We start from the raw sequence: 20,165 nt of genomic DNA on the forward strand, positions 1-20,165 counted from the left end.
AGGGTGTCCAGCACAGCTGGGGCCTTGCTGCACATACTGGCAGCTCAGATCCTAGCCCTGGAATATAGCTACGCCCTCTCATTTCTTCTATTTGTCTGACACAGTGCTTTTTCAAGGTGCGTTTGCCCTGTTTATGGCACACTGCTATCTCAAGTTCAGTTGAAGCTTCCTGTAATTCACTTACTACATGTTAAAAAAAAAAACAAAAAACCGTAAAGTTAAATACTGATTTTTACTTGTTAAACTGTACTTTCTCATAGTTGCAATTGTCTTAAGAATACACTGTTTAATTATGTTTCTTGTCTGCCTTTTTTTTTCCCTCTGAAGATGATAGCTTCTGATGGTGTGCAGGAGAGTACCCCAGTGACAGTCAATATTGTGGTGATAGATGCAAATGACAATTCCCCAACCTTCTCCAATATATCATACAATGTCAAGATTTACACAGATATGGGGCCTGGGGAAGACATTATAAAGGTAATGTTTGCATTTTTTATTTGCTTTGCTAACTCACTGTTTGTTACCAGCGGGCAGTCTTATCAATGCGCACTGAACATGCACTGAAAACAGCCAGAAATAAAGTTTGTGCATTTCTATCCACCTTTGTGGATAAAATGATGTTAGTGGAGCTTGACATTCAAGGAAAGTAGAAGACAATAGGAATATTCAAAAAGAATTAATCAATGGATTGAAGTAATACCATTTTCGTAAATACAATACACTTGAAGTCAGCAATGGTTTAATTGGATTAGGAGAGAGTTCACTGTTTTGGCGTATGCTGTACTTGAAATGCATGGGTTTGCTGTATTTGTTATCTTTGAATCTTTGGTAGTGTTATTTTTATATTTTCATCAGTCTGGCTTCAGGTGCATAACGGATCAGTGAGAGCCCTGAGGACAATTTCAGCAAGATTTTGTGGGAAAGAAGTTTAAAAAAATAAGTTCCTTCAAGTTCTGCAAGCATTGGTGGCTGTATGGAAAAAAAAGAGATCAAATACTGTTCTCCTGAATGAGCAAAAGGCAGACAGAACTCGGGAGCTGTGTAGGATTTGACATCAGGAGCTGCCTTTGCAACATCTCATAAACTCCTAACTCAGTATATAATTGTGAATATTTAAGATGCAAAAATAAAGGTCTGAAGTTTTTTGAATTGATGGCTCTTCCTAAGGAATAAGCACACTAGTCCAGAAAGAAATCATTAGAGTTGTCATGGCTTTTGTTGTGCAGGGCATCAGACAAAGTAATATACTATGCATTTAAGGTATCTAAGTGTCTAAACCATGTTTCCTCTTGGTAAGAGGTGCATGCACCAGGAAGCATGAGGCATGAGTTGGTGCTAAACGAGATTTCAGCCCATGTGAAAAAGGAATGGTTTCAGTACCCAAGGCTGGCCATAAGGATTCTCCGAGCTGCCCATCCTCTCTTTTTGAAACTTAGGATGAAGTAGAACAGCTAGTCTGCTTTTCTAAAAGCGCTGTAATGCTGAAGTACTTACAGATTTAAAAGGAATGTGCTCTTTGAAGGGCTTAGATAGACTCTGTTACATCAGCCTTGGAGAAGCGCAAAAAGAGCAGGAGAACTGCAAGTATAAATTCCTCAGTAAATGGTTCCTTTTGGGAGAAAGTGAGAAGAGTGCTCTGAAAGGCCAGCTGTGTTAGCCAAGGATGCCTGTAGGTTTCCTTAGGCCAGAAAGATGGACACGTGCTACCTCATCAGTGTTTACTTTTGTTTTACAAATACCTTCTTAAGTGGAAAACAGGCTTCATACTCTGAAGTGTTATACACTGATTTTAATGATATACTTGGCTTGTTCTCTGTATGTGGAGCAAACATCTTGTAACCTGAACTCATTTTCAGTTTAAGAATCATTTGAGTTTTGCAGCTATTAGGTGATGATCAGCTATGATAGTTCCCGAAGGAAAATTACCCAGGTCAGACGTGATTAGTCTTTAAAATCCACTTTCTCTAATCACAGAAAGTAGGTTAGAAAAAGAACACTAACCTCAGTGAATCTCTATAATCTCATAATCATTTACACATAAGCACTGACTTGCACTTAACTCCCCACTCAGCCTGTATTTTCAGGATGATCAAGAAAGTATTTCCTGTATGAAGCATGTCATCTTTCAACCAAAAAAAAAAAACAAAAAAAAACCCCCACATTAATTTCTACTATAACAGTGCAATTGCTCTCATGTTGGTTGCCACTTCAATTTTATTATTGTGAGCTTAAAAAAGAATTAAGATTTATTTGCTGAGTGGAGTAGTATGAATAAGTACAAATAACCCCAGTCTGATACTTGCTTCTTATCCCTTTTTGTAGGAAACAATTTTGATTTTACTCCTGGGGTTGAGGAAAAAAATTAAATTCTGTATTTGCTATGTAGTACACTCTAAAAAATAATGCTGCTCCTTAGATTCTGCTTGAAAATAACCACAAATAGCAACAGAAAAAAAAATCATTATGCGTGAAATTGTTGGTGGTTTTCTAAATATTTTTTTTCAAGGAGTTTCCCTTCTTTCCCTGTTGCCTTTAGTAGAAGAAAGCCAAAGAGTGGAAATGAGGTTACGTGTTACTGTGTTGCATTTGTTTCCCCTGCGAGCATGGTGGAAGGGTGGTTAATTTGCCTTTTGCACTCCGGTTGCAAGGCTGAGTGAGGTGCAGCATTTGTGTGCCTGTTGGAAAGCTGGAGCATGTCATGGTAGAGGGCTTTGTCCCCTTCATAGGAGTGGCCTCTCTCCACTCCTGATGTTATGGAGCAGAGCATGAAATCTGTGCTCCCTAACATCTTGGGCAATGACTTCAGCCGTAGTGTTGGCAACAGAGTTGGTTTGGGAAGTCTGTATTTCATTTCTCTACTCTGAATGCTTGCAACAGCTGTGCAAGACCTTGGTTGAGGTTGGTAGTTTCTCAGTTAAGTTTAAATGTCTCTATGTTCTGTCTATATCAGCTTGAGAATTTCTCATCCAATTTCTCTGTCTGCTTTTATAGGTACTTCATTGTGCTTCCTATTACGCCATAGCTGTTTGAGAAATCTGTCATTTAAAACACTTAAACGCGTGGTAAATAACTATTATCACTAGCAAGACCGATTAATATTAAGCCTATTTAAGTACTTAATTCTAGCATTTTTATATTGTTACAGTTTTCCTATCCTATTTTCCATGTTTCTGTTAGTGCTTTGTGTTCCTAGTGATTCAGATGCTTAAGCCAGCTACACGTTGATGAGTATGGAGCCATAAAGGAATAATATTTCGTATAAGTCATTTCAATTCACTCTATTAGGCAGGTCTCCTTTCTGTATACAGTATAAGCTATGCAGGGTACAGCAAATATTAAGCAAGAGAAAAATGAGAGTGCTGAGAAGAGACAGAAGACAGCAAAGACTATTATCCACCAAGATCTTTTTGCAAGTTTGCTTGAGGGTTAAAGATTTCCTTAGCCTTTGAGAACTACAATGGATTTTTTTTTTTTTTTTTGTATCTTCTGTTTACAGGAAGAGCTCCTGAACTGCCCTTGAAAAGTGTATGCTGTTTTTTCCTGACTTTAAATTTATGAAACAAAATGAAACAAAAACTATTTAATTTTATATTTGTGTCTTAATTTCTACCTGATTTCTTGTTGCAGAGGTACATTCTATGTTTATAGGACTTTCAGGGGTACTCCCATAAGAACAATTAAAAAACTGTGACTGAAAACAGATAATACGTATATAATTGTAATACAATTAGTGCAGTGCCTGATCACTTTGTGAGAGTTGAAATAATTCTTATACCATCTGTGAAAGTTAATTTCAAGGAGGAGCCCCAGATGTTGGTTAAACAGAGCATTTAACTTCATGCAGCTCAGCATAAATGGCCATTGTGACAAAGGTCAAAAGCAAAAGATAAACGATGGAAAAGCTGCAGACAGTAAATCTACCAATCATCTGTGTCTTGCTCACAGTAGAACAAGTCTTGAACAGTAGCAGTAGTTCCACTTGTACATGGGGACAGATTTTATTTAGGGCCAGTAAATAAATACCTTTTCTTTGACTGCTCTGCTCTTATTCCTCAAATGTGGATTCTCAGTGCTAGATCACTTTGTCTCTTAAACAGTGTCCTTTTATTCCCATCACATAAGCAAACGTGACCTGAGCCATCCTCATATACAGACACATACTGAAGTATTTATTAGAGATGCGTTTGAGTATTTGTGGCTTGTCTCATGCTTGTAGTTTTCAGCTTTTAAAAATGCACCTTGATGTTAACCCCCAGAACAATTTGGAGGTCTTTACACAAGTTGACTCTGAGTCACACTTGAGGTTTTATTTACGTGGTTATTTGCAACCCTTTGCCTTCAGTCCATCAGCATATTAATTTTTATCTACACAGTAAATGTTATTAACAGAAAATATAGCTGGATTATGTTTTCATTTCTCAGTAAGCACACTCAACTTAAAGTATAAACATAGAACCATAGAATATTCTAAGCTGGAAGAAACTGAGCCCAACATTTTTCACTGGTGCATCATTCCAGATTACGTGTCCTCTTCCTTGATGACTTTTCACACAATACTTGTGTATGGAACATGACTCAGGAGCCTTGCACTTGCTTCACTGAAATGGTGACTTCAAGGACTGTAGCTGGGAGGTGTAGTGACATGATGCAGCTTTTGTGGGCAGAATGAGTTAGACCAATTTTGCTGAATTTGTGGAACATATAGGGCTGCAGGAAAGGGTGGTAGTTGTTCAGTCTGTCCAGGGAAGGTTCTCTGAAGGTATTGCTACAGGAAGATCAGCTGTTGAAGTCCATTTCCTCCAACTAAGACTGAACAGAGTTTATACAGTGACAAGGAATATGTTTTTGTAAGCTGTGAGGCAGTTGTATATCTCCTCTTCCATTCAAGAATATTACTTCTTACTGTAGTAGAATATGCGCCTATTCTGCAAAACTTTCAGTGCGTTACATTTTAATGTGATGGAACCGATACTGCTGGATGTAAAACATTTCTTAGGAAAGTAAAATAAATCATGTCTTGAACTTCTTTTCACATATATTTTAGACGTGTTTCTAAAATCGTGTTAACTATGAAACCATATCTGTTTTGGACAGCTGGAGATGAATTTATAGAATCATGTCTTATGGCAGCTGTAAAACTTTATTTTTATTCATGCTTTTGCCCCAAAACATTATTCAAATCACTTATCTTTTCAAGCATTCGGTATTTGTAAGTTTAATTAACCTTATTAATTTATGTACTTGTGTAGACAATTAATTTCCTTTTTCATGTCATCTCTGTGAAAACTGGCCTTGTTCCAAATCCTCTGATTAAATGCTTAGGACCTTGTATTTTGCATAAAGCCTTTATTTGTCTTTTTGTGTCTGTTACTTTCCAAGTTAAGAATGTTATTACAACACTTCTCTTAACTGTGTCACTTAGTTTGATGGTTACTTTTTGCAAGGTTAATGAATGCATTCAGATGCGTACATCAAAGAAGTAGTTTAAAGAGGGGTTTAAGTTCTAAACTGTAAGAGGGTGCAGCTCTGGTGTCTTGATTCTGTCTGACTGCTGAAAGTCAACATATTGATATGCAAAGATATTATATGGATGAAATGTAAAGCACATTACAGAAGTGCAGTCTTCATAGGATGTCTTTTTCAGAATTTGGAAAGAAGATAGAGAATGAGAGATGTTCTTAAAAAAAACTCACATGGATATTTATTTCTTAAATTTCTGAGAATAATTGGTCCCCTTTGTAATTTTAGAGATATTTCAACTACTTATCTTGTGTTCAATGTATTCTGACATGTTTCAGCATGCAAGGATGAATTATGATTTGCTAGTTCAAGTTCAGCAGTGATAGTAGAGTTCCTGGGAGAGTCTATAACAAAAGCAAGTAAAATCAGCTTAGGTAAAGTTTAAATACTTCTGTTCATTAGAAATTTAGCTTTGGATCACTGTGCTCTGTGTGATATAAGTACTTCAGGAAAAAGGGAACTTTTTTTTGACTTCACATATGAAATTTCTTATTTTGCTGAGTCCATCTGAATAGAGAATCAAGATAATTCTATAAAGCAGCTAGATCCCTGAGTATTTCTGTGTTCTCCCTTTTGTGGTTAGTTTTAAATGCAGATATTATTAGCTTGACTATTAAAGCTTTGGGTTTAATTCTTCTTTTCCCTGCTTGCTCTTTGAGTTCTTGACTGTGATGGGCAAAGGTGATTTGAAAGTTGTAGAAAGTGCTCCAAAAGGCTGTGACCTGCTGAAGGTGAGCATGATGCTATACTGATTAGTAGATGACAATATATTCTAATATGGCAGAGACTTGAATGGGTTTCTCTACGTGTCTGCACTGCTGTCAACTTTGAGAGTATCACAGGGATGAGAAAAGGGTGTGTGATAGACAGACATCTAGCTTGCTGTGTTGGCTGCCCCAGGCTCAGGTGATGTCTGTTTATCCTACCATTGGCTTCGTGGTCATCATGAAGGCTTTTTCATCATGTGTTACCCTTAAATCCTGGACTTGCAATCCCCATCCAAGTCTGTTCACTGGCATGACTGTTTCTATCAAGAAAACCAACGTGGACAGGCCAACAGCGACCTTTCAAGAATCTGAGTGCATTGTTTTGTTTTTGTTTCTTTGCATTCTTACTGTAGAGAATCATTTCTGAGGCTGAGATTTTTCACTGCTTTGTACGTCCCCAGGAGGGCTCTGCTACTGTACCTGCTGGTGCCTCTTGTTATTTGCCACACTGAAATTCCCAGCTGCAGCTGGGAACAGCAGGAACCTGTAGGGCTGTGAGTCCCTGTCATTTTGACTCCACTGCTGTTGGGACAGGCCATCTGAGTGCATGAGCATCACTGGCACTGCCTGCTGCAGCTGTGGCCTTCTTCGAGGCTCAAGTACCATTCATACAGCTCTATGTCAGTCCTGGGAACTTTCTGAGGTAATTAAAAGCCACCTGAAAAACAGTATGTCTATCAGTAAAGTGATGTTTATTGGAAGAAGATAATCACCTTAGAAAGTCTATAGATACTGGTGTAGTTTGATGTTAATTTTGGTGGTTCAACCCTGAATTTAACTGAAAATGATGCTCCCTTCTGTTTTCTGAAGATGGTAACAAAGTTGTAATTTTAAGTTGCATAATAAAGTTCAAGTGACAGGCATTGTTACCAGTTTGCTATGCAGTACATAGTACAAATAGTATTCGTTTAGCATGTAGCTTAGCATGAGTAAAGGAAGAGGAGAGATGAAAAGGCTAATTTAAGAGTCTGGACTGCCAACTGGTATGACTGACGCATGGATGTGTACTTCTGAATATGTTATGGCAGAAGTCTGATATGAAACCTCAGATTCCTAGTTGCTTGTGCTGTGGTGGGGAGAGTTGTTGGTACTTCACCCTTGTCTGGAAGCAAACGAACATGAATACTGAGATTATTTTCTAGTTACGTGTATGTAATTGTTTAATTTTGCATGTCATGCTACAGAAAAGGGATAAAACTGTTGCATTTTCCAAGGACAAAAAAAGAATTCATTTCACTGGTAACAAACTCATGTTCATAATTAAAATCTGTGTCTAAAACATTGGGCCTTAAAATTTTCTCATGCAGAGGATCAAAATTACGTAATTCTTTGGCAGAAATACTACGTGTGAAAGACTTAATTCTGGTAGAGAGATGGTATAGAGGCAACATCATAGAAGTTACAGGCTAACCTGGATTTGTAATTGGGCTCTGAGATAGCTTGCCATAAACAGAGCCCTTCAAATAGGTGGTATCATGGTATGAAATGAGCCTTGCATGTCTATGAGGTGCATAGTTGTTACATCTGTATCCATATGGGATCAACTGCCATGTCTCTACTATTTGGTTTCCTCTGTTGTGTGTGTGTAGAAGTAAAATGAACACTGTTCCTTAATTCCATGTGGTGAGGACTTGTAAAGCAAGACATGGATATTGGAGTTGGAAGAGTGTAGAGTGGGATGGGAAATTTCAGTAATTGAAAAAGACCCTCTTGTTAGATTTGCAACGCAATAAGGATCCCCCACCTCTTCTTTTTTTTTTTTTTTTTTCAGGGTAAGTGTTATAAATTCCACTTAACAGAGAGTAAACTTGGTCTCTATTAGTTTTCTTAAAGTTCCTTTCTTAAAATAATTTTCTTGCAATCTTAGGTAAGCAGTTTTTCTCTGTTCCATGATGTTCTTCCACTTATTATTCTTCATTTAAACTAAATCCTTCTTGTACTGTATCTAGAAATCAGAGCATATGTTACAGATGTTCAAGTTTCCTCTCTTTTCTGCTTTCTCTTCCCCTAACAAGTTACTTTATTATTAAAAAAAAAAAAAAAAAACTATTAGAATACAACACTGAATCACACATGCTGACGTTCTGGTTTTGAATTGCAGCTCACTGCTGTAGATGCGGACGAGGGACCCAATGGACAGATAGTGTATGAAATTTTGGCTGGGGATCAGGGAGACTTCATCATCAATGACCGAACAGGCCTTATCACCATTGCTCCAGGAGTTGTATTGTCAGTGGGGCGATCCTATGCACTCACTGTCAAAGCATCTGATAGCGCTCCTCCTGCACAGAGAAGGTAATTCATCTTATAATGAAACTAATTTTTAATCAGTGCTTAGCAGTGCATAAGAAGTGTGGCGCCCCTGTACACCTATAATTCTGAATTGGAATAAGATTCGTTGTATTCTGTTTGGTGTGCAAGGCTCTTCTTCTGGACAAGTGTCATTAGAAATCAGTTTAATGTGTTCACTTTTAGTTACTTGTATTTTACATGTAGTACATAGATTTCATTACTTCATTTGCTTGTAATGGTATTTTTTTTAAGTCTACATTATGCTATAGTTACACACACACATTTTTTAAGAGAAATTGAAATTAAGGGATATAAGGAAGGAAAGTGAGAAAAGAGGTGCTTTTTGTTGAGAATTCAGCTTGCTGTGTTGCAGATAGGATCAGAAACAGTCTGGTTGCTGAGCTGGGGACATTCTGCCCAAGTGCAGAGTGTGCTGCAGCATACATGCCAAGTTGTACCAATGGTGAGCAATATCCCCCCCAAGACCTTAATTCTTAGCAGAAGTATTTTGGTTCTCCATCAGTTGATAGATAAAAGCAGTCTGCAGATTTACCGTGGGTAGAAAAGGACACTCTCATATTCAGAGAACAAAAGATGTCAAGTCCTACTGATGGGCTTTGTTTGATTTTTGCATTCTCCATCTGGCAGCTGTGCACAAATGCTGTCATGTCATGAGGGAATTGCATAGAAATGGTTCTCATGTTCTTTGTCTGGTGTCATGTATTGATAATGCATCAACCTCGTTGTCCAAAGAGTGTGATAGAGAAGAACTGTAGTCTCCAGCATTTAAGTCTCCCCCAAACTTTTCACTCTTATTCAAGGAGGTAGTAAAAAGGAAAGTAAATGTAAAAGTTCAGTTTTGTGAGTTGTTTTTTTCTTCAGAACATGCTGCTTCTATCGTATCTTCAAAAAAGCTCATTCTGTTCTGCAGATATTCTGCAACTTCATTTCCAGTCACTGAAGTATTCTGATTGTTAGATTGTTCATAACACTAATATTTAATAGCACTGTTTGGTGATTGAATTTTCTCCTCCTTTCCCTCTGTTGCTTGCTTTCTTGATAAACCATCTCGTAGGGCAGTTGTTAGTAGGCTGTTAGCAGTTCTGAAAAGAAGGTTGTGGACTATTATGCGCTTAGTGCTGTACTGTGCTAACACAGTATGTAAGTGGTGTACAAAAGTCAATAATGCAACTTCAGAGGAGCTTCAGAAGCCAGCAGCATGGCCAGCCAGCAGTGGTGGCTGCTGTAGTACAACATTGATTGCTCTCACGTTGTTTTTGAGACATTTTTTTTTTTTGTCCAAAAATACATATTTCTGATGATGTGTGTTGGGAGGATGTGCTTCCTTCTCTGACAACATCTTCCTTGAAATAATCATAAAAAGTGGAAGAGCTCTTATTTTATTATCACTTCTCCTTGTCTGTTTTTATGGAATTACAGCATACAACTTGCTTCATAGCTTTCAATTTGTGTACCACAAACCTCTCCATCTAGGCAGTGTTCCTGTAGTTGGAGCATGCAGCCTTAGGGCAAACCTGGCCTTGTTGAGCTGAGGAGCCTGAGGCTGTTTATAGTGTGTCTATAAAGGTTAGAAAATCACAGAGTTCTAGCAAGGTACTGTAAAAGAAAAAACTATGAAGAGAACTCATATTGTTTGGCAAAGTACATTTGAACAAAAAGATATTGCTGCCTTCCTGCTCTTTTTTTTTTTTTTTTTTTTCTCTGAGATTGGGAAACCAGAATTGAGTTGACAGGGCTTTCAGCAGCCTCCTATGATTTTATGTAACGAGCCAGGATGACCTCATGTGAGCTGCAATTCAGAGCTCTTTAAAGCTGTCCTTTTCCATCACTAAAATTTCAGTTCCTTCTTTTTGGCTGCGAAGTGCTTAGCATCTTGTGGTTGGGGTTGTGGGAAATTCTTGCTACTTCATCTACAAAGCCATCACATTGTGTTAGGTGCCTTGCCATTGTCTTGGTAAGGCAATACCCAGTAGCTAAGACTTCTAGGAATGGGCTAGGTCTAGGCAGATATTGTGTGTGTGCATGTAGGAAGGATTGTTCCCTGGGAAATAAATACACTGAGGATTTTTATGTAATTTAAAATAATTGAGCATTTCTTCCCAACTCTGCATTCTAATACAAAACATTCCAGGTTAACTGTAGTCACTTGTAAACTGCCTGATTTGCAACTATCCCTTTGCTTCTGCGCAAAGCGAGGGCAAGCTATGAAGGCTGGCTTAAGAGCAGCAGTTCTGTAGCATCTCCAAGCAGATATGTAAATTGAAATTAATTCTGTCTAGCCCTTTCTGAAGGCACATTAAGTTCTCGACATGTAACTGTGCATAAAACAAAGTTTTCTGTGGAGTATTGTTACAGTTTCTATCTATAACAAGTGTAACTAACTTAATTCGAAGTACACTTAAGTACTTTAAGTATATTCAAAGTATGAAAGTTTAAAGAAGTTTATCTTTTTACTACTGAAGTTATAGTTACAGGTATTGTGATTAGTGGGATCTGTTGTTGAAAAAACAGGAAAAGCATTTGTAACATACACAACTTTTGTTCAGACCTTGGTCTTGTCACCATCTTCCTCGGATTCCTACACATTGGAATCGTTTCAGTTACTGATGACAGTGATCTGCCAGACGCAGTACAATCTGGAACTACTTGACTGTGAGATTATTGAAATATATAGTGGAAAAGGACACTTTCTCTTTGACTTGCTTACACAGAGATAGTGTGGCCAGAGAGAAATTGGCCCATGTAAATATAGGATCATAGAATCATAGAATTAGCTAGGTTGGAAAAGACCTACAAGATCATCCAGTCCAACCATCCACCTACCACCAATAACCCCACTAAACCATGTCTCTCAACGCTATATCTAAATGTTTCTTGAAATAGAAGATATATATAATATATTTATATTGTATAAATATGTCTATTCATCAGATGTTGTATAATAGGTATGTAGAGAGCACGCAGAGCTAAAGCAAAGTTGGTGATGCAGTCTCAGTGGTTTGTTGGTTGTGCTTTCTTTGCATTACCATTTAGCTGGAGCAGCGTTAAACCTCTATTTCCATGCTTTTATGTGACTTTGTGAACATTTTTCAATTCATCTGCTCTGTTCTGTTTTCAGGGTATTCGCCTGTTCTTGCACTGTTCAACTGCAAGCTGTTAGAAGTTGGCAGCTCTGTCCCTTTTCTTTTTCTGCAACAGTGTAGTTTCTGCCAACCACCTAAAAAGACTGTACATAATAAAAAAAATATTAAAAAGGATAAAATAGCAGAATGCTAGTCAAAAATTGATTGGAAATGGAAAAAAAAAGTAGCTATTTAAATCCTATGCTGCTTTTAGTTTGCAGACTGCTAGTATTTTACTTTTGTCAGCTTATCTTAAACATTTGAAGAAAATGTGCTTACTGTTGTTGTGAGCAGAAACCATTTTTTAAAGAGCTGGGTAGACAATGAATCAGCTTGGGCCTTATTGAAATCTACCAGGATCAGGAGAAAGTGATAAAAAAAGAGCCATCTTTTATTAGATGTTCAGCAGTGGAAGAAAAATGCACACTGAAACTCAACTATTTGGTTGCGTATATCAAGCACAGTCATGAGCTATCTCAAGAAAACACGCAGACTGTGTTCTCCAGTGGTATTTTTCTGCTCATTCGTTATGTCTGGTTTTGATCATTTGGTGATGGTATTATTTTATTCCAACAGTGTAAATGAGGAATGTTGATTCAGAAAGATTAGTGGGATATGATGGAGTATCATAGACAAGAAGGCAGGAAATTTTAGAAAGTGACTGTCATTTATAATGAGGTAGTCTACACTGAGTAATCAGGTGTAGTTGTAAGTGTCCATCTTCCCGTGAATGTGCTGGATTTGTTTATATCCACTGAGCCACTAGTCTGCAAATTCAGCTTCTTAAATCCTGCCTGATGTGATGGATGGTGAGGCTTTGTCATTCACTAATGCATTTCAGTGCAAGTTATATACTTGTTTCAAGGGTGATTACATCAAATAAGGAGCGGGCTGTTACGATCAAAGCAGTGAGATTTCTCATCCTCTGTATTTGTAGAAGCAAGTGAATCCAGCATGTGCTCCAGAGACACCTGGCTGAGGTTAGGCACTGCAGCACCTCTGTGCACAAAGAAGCTTGGGATTGCCCAGGGCTAACAGTGTTGCTGGGCACTGATGGAAGTTTGGGAAGGCATTGTGGCATGGCACCATTAAACCTTGAAGGCTCATTGGAGTGCAACTTGTCTGTATTGTTCAGATGCAGGCGGTGGGTTGACATGTCCAGCTGCTGGATGCCCACTCCTGGAACCTTCCAGAACTAATCAGGGCCTCCTGGAGGCAGCAGGGGCAGCCCTGTGGTCTCCTCAGAGCACCTCAGCCCCCCTGCTGCCAGCTGAGCACCCCACCCAGGAGCCTGTTGTTCTGCTGCTGGAAGATGGGGGAGAAAGATCCTTTTGAGCTGAATCATCCTTTCAATTTCTGGGAGACTTCTGGCTTCATCTCTAAATTCAGAGCAATGGAATATCGAGAGTGTCTACAGCGTGGTTGTGCGAAGTTTGTAGCAGGTGTCAAGGGTCTCAGGACAGCTTTCAGTTTGCAAACTGGAATGCGTTTTGTGTTACATTGGTGTTAGTGGCTCAGTGCAGTCTGGGTTTGCCATGTCTCCTCAGTGGCATTGAAGCCTCCTGTATTGCCGTGGCTAACTCACCTGATTTATCCATGTAAACCACAGCACTGATGCAGCCTGCTTGTATACATCAGCCTTTTCCTAGTGTTACCTCTCCAACGGTGCTTTCAGTTCCCTCTCTTCCAAAGAAAGGAAGCATGCTGTACCATGACAGGGGTGCTACAGGGGGATGTTGTGCTTTGCAGGAGGAGTTATCATCACAGGATTTGTCATCCTCTTCTCAAGGAGCAAGGGATTACAAGGTTTCTTTTTACACGGTTAATGCAGCAACATTTTATAGTTTTGTTTTCAAAAGCCATTATTTATCATTTCTTCTATTAATGTTGCAGCCCCGTTTCCTTTCAATGGGGAATGAAAAAATATGTCCTGAAGCTTTTCAAGGAGCAAAGGGAGATTGTTAGATGTGCAGAACACAAAGAATGAAACAGACATTATTGGTTGCCTTGTGTTTGCTGATGTATTGACTTCAGCTTGTACTTTTTTTTGTCTCATTGCAGGAGCTCTATTACTACTGTTTATGTCGAGGTCCTTCCACCCAACAACCAGAGCCCTCCCCGCTTCCCCCAGCTGATGTACAGCCTGGAAGTCAGTGAGGCCATGAGAACTGGAGCCATTTTGTTAAACCTGCAGGTATAGATGTTTCCTTGTAAGCCTTCACCACATTCCTACTGTTTGCATCCATGCCATGCAAAATTCAGTCCTTGCACGTAGTAGGGAAGGATGGTTTCTAGAAAGACTGTTTATTGGTAATAAATAGCCCCTTTACATGTACCATATGGAAAACTGATTTGAATATTTCTGAGAGTTCTTTTTTTTCTGGTGTCGGATGTGCTAAAAGGCACGGTAGGCTGTGCATGGGATGAGATCTGTGATGAAGAACGTCATGAATGGCTTAAAACTTGAAAAGCCTGAGTTTCTTGTGTGTTAGAATCCCTATACATGTTTGCCAGCAAATCTGAAGAACCTGGGGACTTCTGCACCTCATTCCCATTGAATTTCAGGAAGATTTTTGGTGCTCAGCCTTCTTTAGCCTGAATTTCTTTGGAAACTATCCGTAGGTGCTTACTCCCCTTAGTGCATGTAACAACTGCTGTTACAGGCTAACAAAAAGCAGGTTTCACTGCCTCATTCTGCAAATGTCTCTGTTCTGACCAACTACCCCACCCAAAATAGCTCTGCAGGTGGAAGCAGTGAAAACACATTAATTCAGTATTGTTTTTAAATAATGCTGCATTAACCTGTTTTGCAGATCTACACTGTTTCTCTGTGTGGTGCTGCATAGTTAATGTATCAGGTTTCTACTGGCTTATTTACTGTTCCCCAAGCTTTTGTGCTGCTGTGCCTTGAAAGCCAACTGTGCAAAGTAGACAGATAAATTACATTTCTTTCAATGTGTTTTGGGGGATCGGGATGTTAATATAATTATGAAATAATTATGGTCTCAAGTCTAAAGCGATAAACTCAGTACAGCATGCTCTCCTGAGCTTGGCTTTTTCTCTCCCTCTCTCCTGTAAACATTGCAGCATTATTCAGGCTTCATATAAAGCCAGTCAAAGGAAGATGACTGGAGATACCTGCGCTAAACAGAACCATATGGAGCAGTAGCCTTTATCTGCTTTAACTCAGTGTAGCTCTATTGAAATCTATTGAACTCAATGGCATTAGAGTCCATCTATTATCAACTGAGGAGTTTGGCTCTGTATACTGTACACATTCAGTAAATGCACAGAAAATAAATGATCTGACCCAAAGGGTGTGAAATAAAGGAACGTCTGAGTCGCTGATGCAGGTGATTGGATAAGTTTCTACTAGCTTGCTGAAAGCCGATGGAAGTTTAAGGTGACTATGGATGGCTAAGCTGATATCAGCTGCGCTGAGGGACGATGACTCATTTAGCTCAGTACTGAAAATTAGCTGCTGGCACACCTTTAGTGTGAGTTCAGAACTGGAGATTCATGCTGCTCAGGAGCCTTCTCCACACTGGTGGGGAGCTGCTTGCTTTTGGAAACCACGGTAAAAAAGAGAATCGGGAGCACACTGATAAGCAGGAACACTTGTTTACTTGGCAGGTGTTAGAATGTGTGGCCAAAGCCTGGAGTAGTCTTCAGAGGCAGAAAAGCCTCTGCAGCGTTTTAGGATTTTATGTGATTCAAATGTGATTAGAAAGTGAAATGCATTGTTGGAAAATCTGTCTTCATTAACTTACCACCAAATGTTTGGCCTAGGTACTGTTTTCAAATGAACCTTGGTCAGGTATGCTGAGTAAGCCTGTGAGATGGGTGGGGCCCAGCTGGGTGTGTGAGATGTCCTGACAGCTGCTCTCCTCCTAGCCAGGATGCTGGTGATAGAGCAATGGCTGTTCTCTTGCTACATAGCCAGAAGGGACCAATGTTTGGGAAAGAGTGAAATACATCAGTTTTAAGAGCTTTGAAATTACACAGAAAATGCTGTCTTTTGGTTACTGTTACTGTGATGTAGATTTATCTTATTACCAGTGCAGTATGCGTGAATTTAGCTCAGTTATACTCTCTCTGTTTATGAAAAATACTTAATTTTTAAATGACAGCTGTGTGTGGCTTTATCTCTTCAGGATTTGTCAAAGACAGTTTCTCTTGCAGGACTGATGGTCCAGGACGTGGAAAGCAGATGCTTTGTCTTTATAGAGCTAGCTCAGCTTCCTCATTCTGCATTAATATGCTCATCTGTATTAAAGGACTTTTATTGTGTGGAGTGTATTTCTGTCTTTCTCCTTTTTTATTTCCTGCATAAAATTGGCCAGGACATTTTAAGCATTCATAAACTTAGTATTTAAGCTTTCGAAATCTTGTGCTGTCTTTTCCAGGTGAAGTTATCTATTAGTCATCCTGTATTTTTTGTGGAATTTTAACAGTAGTTTGGGATATTGCCTCTAAATGGGTAGTATTACCAGCTCCCAAACATTTTACAGACTTCACGTGTTAATTTTCATGATGGCTTTTAGTTTCATGAGCAGTGTTACTGATGTATTAATGTCGATGAAAGAAGGTTAACATTATTTCTTCTATATGTGTTACTTATTTTATAATATACCCTATTGGTTGTGATTGGTGCTTTAATAAACAGCAGTTGAGATTAAGTAATGCAGTATTAAATGATCTTCTCTGTATTAATTTGTAAATAAACCTGAGTTTATTGCATGCCTGGGAGGCTTTATTGCTTTGCATTCTACCAGTCATTAATTAAAATATGCAAATCTCATCTTTCTGGGAGTCTGCAGTACAGAAGTAGGACTGTTATTGTGGTCCAGGTGTGGTGCCAAACAAAGAGGTGACATGTACTATGTATGAAGTCACTGTATACAATTAACGTAGAAACAGGAGGTGTAGGTTGCTTTCTTCTGAACTGCAGATTTTTAGTCTTTATCTTATGCATATAATAACTTGCTGTTATTTGCAGTCTTTTATTTCTGAGTGTCTTTCTGAGTGACCCCGGTCTTGTTTCAAATGAGCGCAGACCACAAATAAACCTCTGTGAGATTCTTGTATGTGAGTTGAGGGCAGATCCCCCTGGAGGTAAGGTTGATACCCTGATAGGAAAGTACAGAAAGGACCACTAAAGGCAGAAGCAATGGTATGGTTTCAGTGATTCAGGATTTACTGTTGTCCTCATAGGAGCTCTCTGGTCACGTTTTCTACATCTGGTATTTGTGAGTGTCATGGTTTTATGATTTTTGGTTATTGGTACTCCACATCATAACATCATGTAGTGAATGTACCTGGTCCTCAGAAGAGAAGGACTACTACATTCCCCATGGTACTTTGCTCCTCTGTTACCATTTTCCAGCTGGAGGGAAAAGATAAAAGCTCGCAGTATAAAAACTTGCAGATCACAAGACCTCGTCCCTTTTTCCCGCCATCTCTCATCTTGGCAGCACCTCGCTCTCCAGCCGTCTTATCGTCGGTAGTAGAGTAAGGCCTACCTTGATTTTGGGACATTCTCTCTCTCAGTATTGGATTTATCAGCTTAAATTGTAATTATATTGTATTATAGAGTATTGTTTTGCATTCCGATATTTAGTAAATTAGTTTGTTTCTCCTCAGATTGTTGCCACTGTTCTTTGCTCTCAGGGCCATCTCCTTACCCTTTTCCCCTTTCCCCTTTTCCCGGGGTGTGGACCCGTGGGTCCCCCGTCTCCTTTGTCACGGAATTGGGCCTAACGCCCGTAAACCGTTGACAGTGAGTTTTCATGCTCTAAACAGTTTTTTTCCTTGTCCTTACTCGGTAAAATCTTGTCCCTTCCTGTCTTCAGTGTGAGGTCATCAGAATTCTGCTGACACCATCTAATGTGCTAGAAGCTCCTGTCTCTTGGTGCCATCTATGGATTTCATAAACCAGTTCCCTGTACTGCCACTAATGGTGTTAACGAAAACATGAATCAATATTGGAAGAAGTATACACACTTTTGCAATACTAAATGCTATCCAGTGTTGTCTGAACCTTAGCTTATGATCAGTTTAATTCTAGCTTAATCCCACCTTCCATGTGGTGACAATGTTTTCATAGCTTGTTTGTGACAATGTCACATAAGGCAGTGTGAAAAGCCCTACTCTGGCAAGGATGCATTATTACATCCCCAGTTTTTCCCCTACTTACAAAACTTGTTGTTCCATCATAAAAGAAAATTAGATCGCTTTGACGTCTTTTGTTCTTGAGAAATTTAGCTTTGCTATTATCCATCTCCATATTGTCATCTCAGGTACTTACAAATAATTTGATTATTTGTTGTTTTCTGGGAATTGAGCTCTACCTGTGTGCTGTGTGATTTCCTGCCTCTTTCCTTTGTGAAAGATGTAGCTTGTGTTTGCCCTTCAGCATGTTTGTCCTCTGTGAGTTTTCAAAGAAAACTACTAATGGCTTTGAGATTGCTTCAACCCATGTTTTTATACACTAGGATGAATTTCATCAGGCTGTAATTTCAGCAGATGATTTGTAGAAGCTCTGTTTATGTACATACTCTCTGTGTTGTTCATCCCCTATTCTAATTTGAAATTTTACCCCTTTGCTGCCACAGTTAATTTTGTTACCTTCTTGACTGCAGCTGGAATGCAAAGTGTTAGCCCTTTGACCCGCTCAGCATCATCGTTCTTGCTTTTATTTGTGGCATGGCTCCTCACTTCTCAGATTTCCTCTAACCTGAACATTGCTTATTATTCTTTGTGGATGGGGAGTTAGGTTGGGTGGTTTTGTTGCTTCTATTTTGTTTGTTTGTTTTCATGTTGGTTTTTTTTTTTTTTACCTTAAGAACTGTTTCTTGGTGGTTAGCCCAAAGGTACACAGTCTTTGACTATGGTCTACAGGAAATGCCTACAGAAAACTGGAAAAGAAAGAAAATGACTGTTGAAAGATGAGAAAAAACAAAATACTTTCTCTCCTTATCTTCTTTTTCTTTTTTGACGTCTCCTATAAATTCTATATGCCTTTTTTTCGAACTTGTTGGTCAGCCTTCTTGCAATACTTACAGCAATATTTTTATTGTTTTTCCTGTCACTTCGTATTTTGAATGCTGGATGTTTGTAACTATGGAACAGTCCAGAAAATAGTATTTTCTCTGGAAAGCACTTAGTAGTCTTTTGGGGAAAAGGTATGTGTAAACCTGCCCCCCCAAAAAATAACAATTATGTGGTGTATTCATGATCATTTTTGGAAACAGATTAGCCAAAGCTTATCTTCACACGTAGTTTACTCAACTTCAGAAAAGTTGTTTTGCCATCTAGTAAATGGAACAGACTTGCTTTGATGCTGGTAATGGCTATTTGCTATGTTCTCATACTGATTTTCATCCCCCAAGGAAGAAATTAAGGTGTAGGGTGAATACTGATATACGCGCACTTCTCAGTGGAGCATAAGCAAAAGGACTGGGATTCTGATAAACTAATCTGGATAAGAAATGGGAACAAATAGTTGGAATGAAGAAAACAAAAAGATCAGTTTTATCGTTCTGTATTAACACAAGAATAAAATTAACTGAATAAATGTTGAGGTTCATATTGCGTTGCTGTGTGCTCACATGTAGTAATGATTTGAAAGTCTGTCTTTAGGACACTGTTGTTCCTCTGTAGGATAAGAGTTCTGATGTGCTACAGCTTCATCTTAAGTGGCCCATCTGTAATTATCAGTGCTGCCTTAGAAGTAGATCAGCTTCATTCCTGTAGAGAGCTCCTATGGAACTTCAGGTGTTAATTTTCCAGTTAATAAATTGAAGGAAAGAGCAAAAAGCTTTGTAACTGACTTCATTTTGTCTTCTTTTTTCCTAAAGGCTTTTGATAGAGAGGGTGACCCTATAAGATACCTCATTGAGAATGGAGATCCACAACAAGTTTTTAATCTCTCTCAAAGGTAAGTGGAAAAGCCTCAGAATATAGACCTGTAACTTTCCAGTCAAATTAGTATGTGGGCTGAGAGCAAAACAAAAGACTTGTAATCAAACATATTCAGCTTTTCTTTAGTGTCCTTGGACACTAATGAGAGCTCTGTGAATGCTACTACACTCAGGAATTTTTCACAGGGGACTATTTATTTATTTTAAACATTTTAGTAGGTAAAGCCTATTGAGGTGGAAATTTTCTATTTAAAAGAGTGACCAGGGATTAATTAAAAACCTTTACACTTGTCAGCTCTTGACTAATGGCAGGTACATTTTTTGCTCTAGATTCCTGCCTTCAAGAATTTTGTTCTGTGGTAGAAAGTCTTTTGAGCATTGTTTTATAACCTCTTTTCCTTAAATTGAATACCAATTTAGTGTTGGGAAGAGAGAGTACTCAGGACATAACAAAGCGCCATGTAGGTCTTTGTCTGCCTCATCTCTTTTATTTTGCCCAAGCAACTATTATTTACATTCCA

General features: G+C 38.7%; 1 protein-coding gene across 24 annotated transcripts in view; it reads left to right on the plus strand.

Annotated features, from left to right (window-relative positions):
• Nucleotides 1-20,165, plus strand: part of PCDH15 (protocadherin related 15) — a 736,955-nt gene that overhangs the window by 559,027 nt on the left and 157,763 nt on the right. For all 24 annotated transcript variants that reach the window (XM_021381881.1, XM_021381890.1, XM_021381879.1 and 21 more), the window contains 4 exons: nucleotides 328-477; nucleotides 8,389-8,582; nucleotides 13,784-13,916; nucleotides 19,582-19,661. In XM_021381881.1, the coding sequence (XP_021237556.1) occupies nucleotides 328-477; nucleotides 8,389-8,582; nucleotides 13,784-13,916; nucleotides 19,582-19,661 (557 nt within the window). The remainder of the gene's footprint in view (nucleotides 1-327; nucleotides 478-8,388; nucleotides 8,583-13,783; nucleotides 13,917-19,581; nucleotides 19,662-20,165) is intronic.

Source organism: Numida meleagris, unplaced genomic scaffold (assembly GCF_002078875.1).
Source record: "Numida meleagris isolate 19003 breed g44 Domestic line unplaced genomic scaffold, NumMel1.0 unplaced_Scaffold119, whole genome shotgun sequence".
NCBI lineage: Eukaryota > Metazoa > Chordata > Aves > Galliformes > Numididae > Numida > Numida meleagris.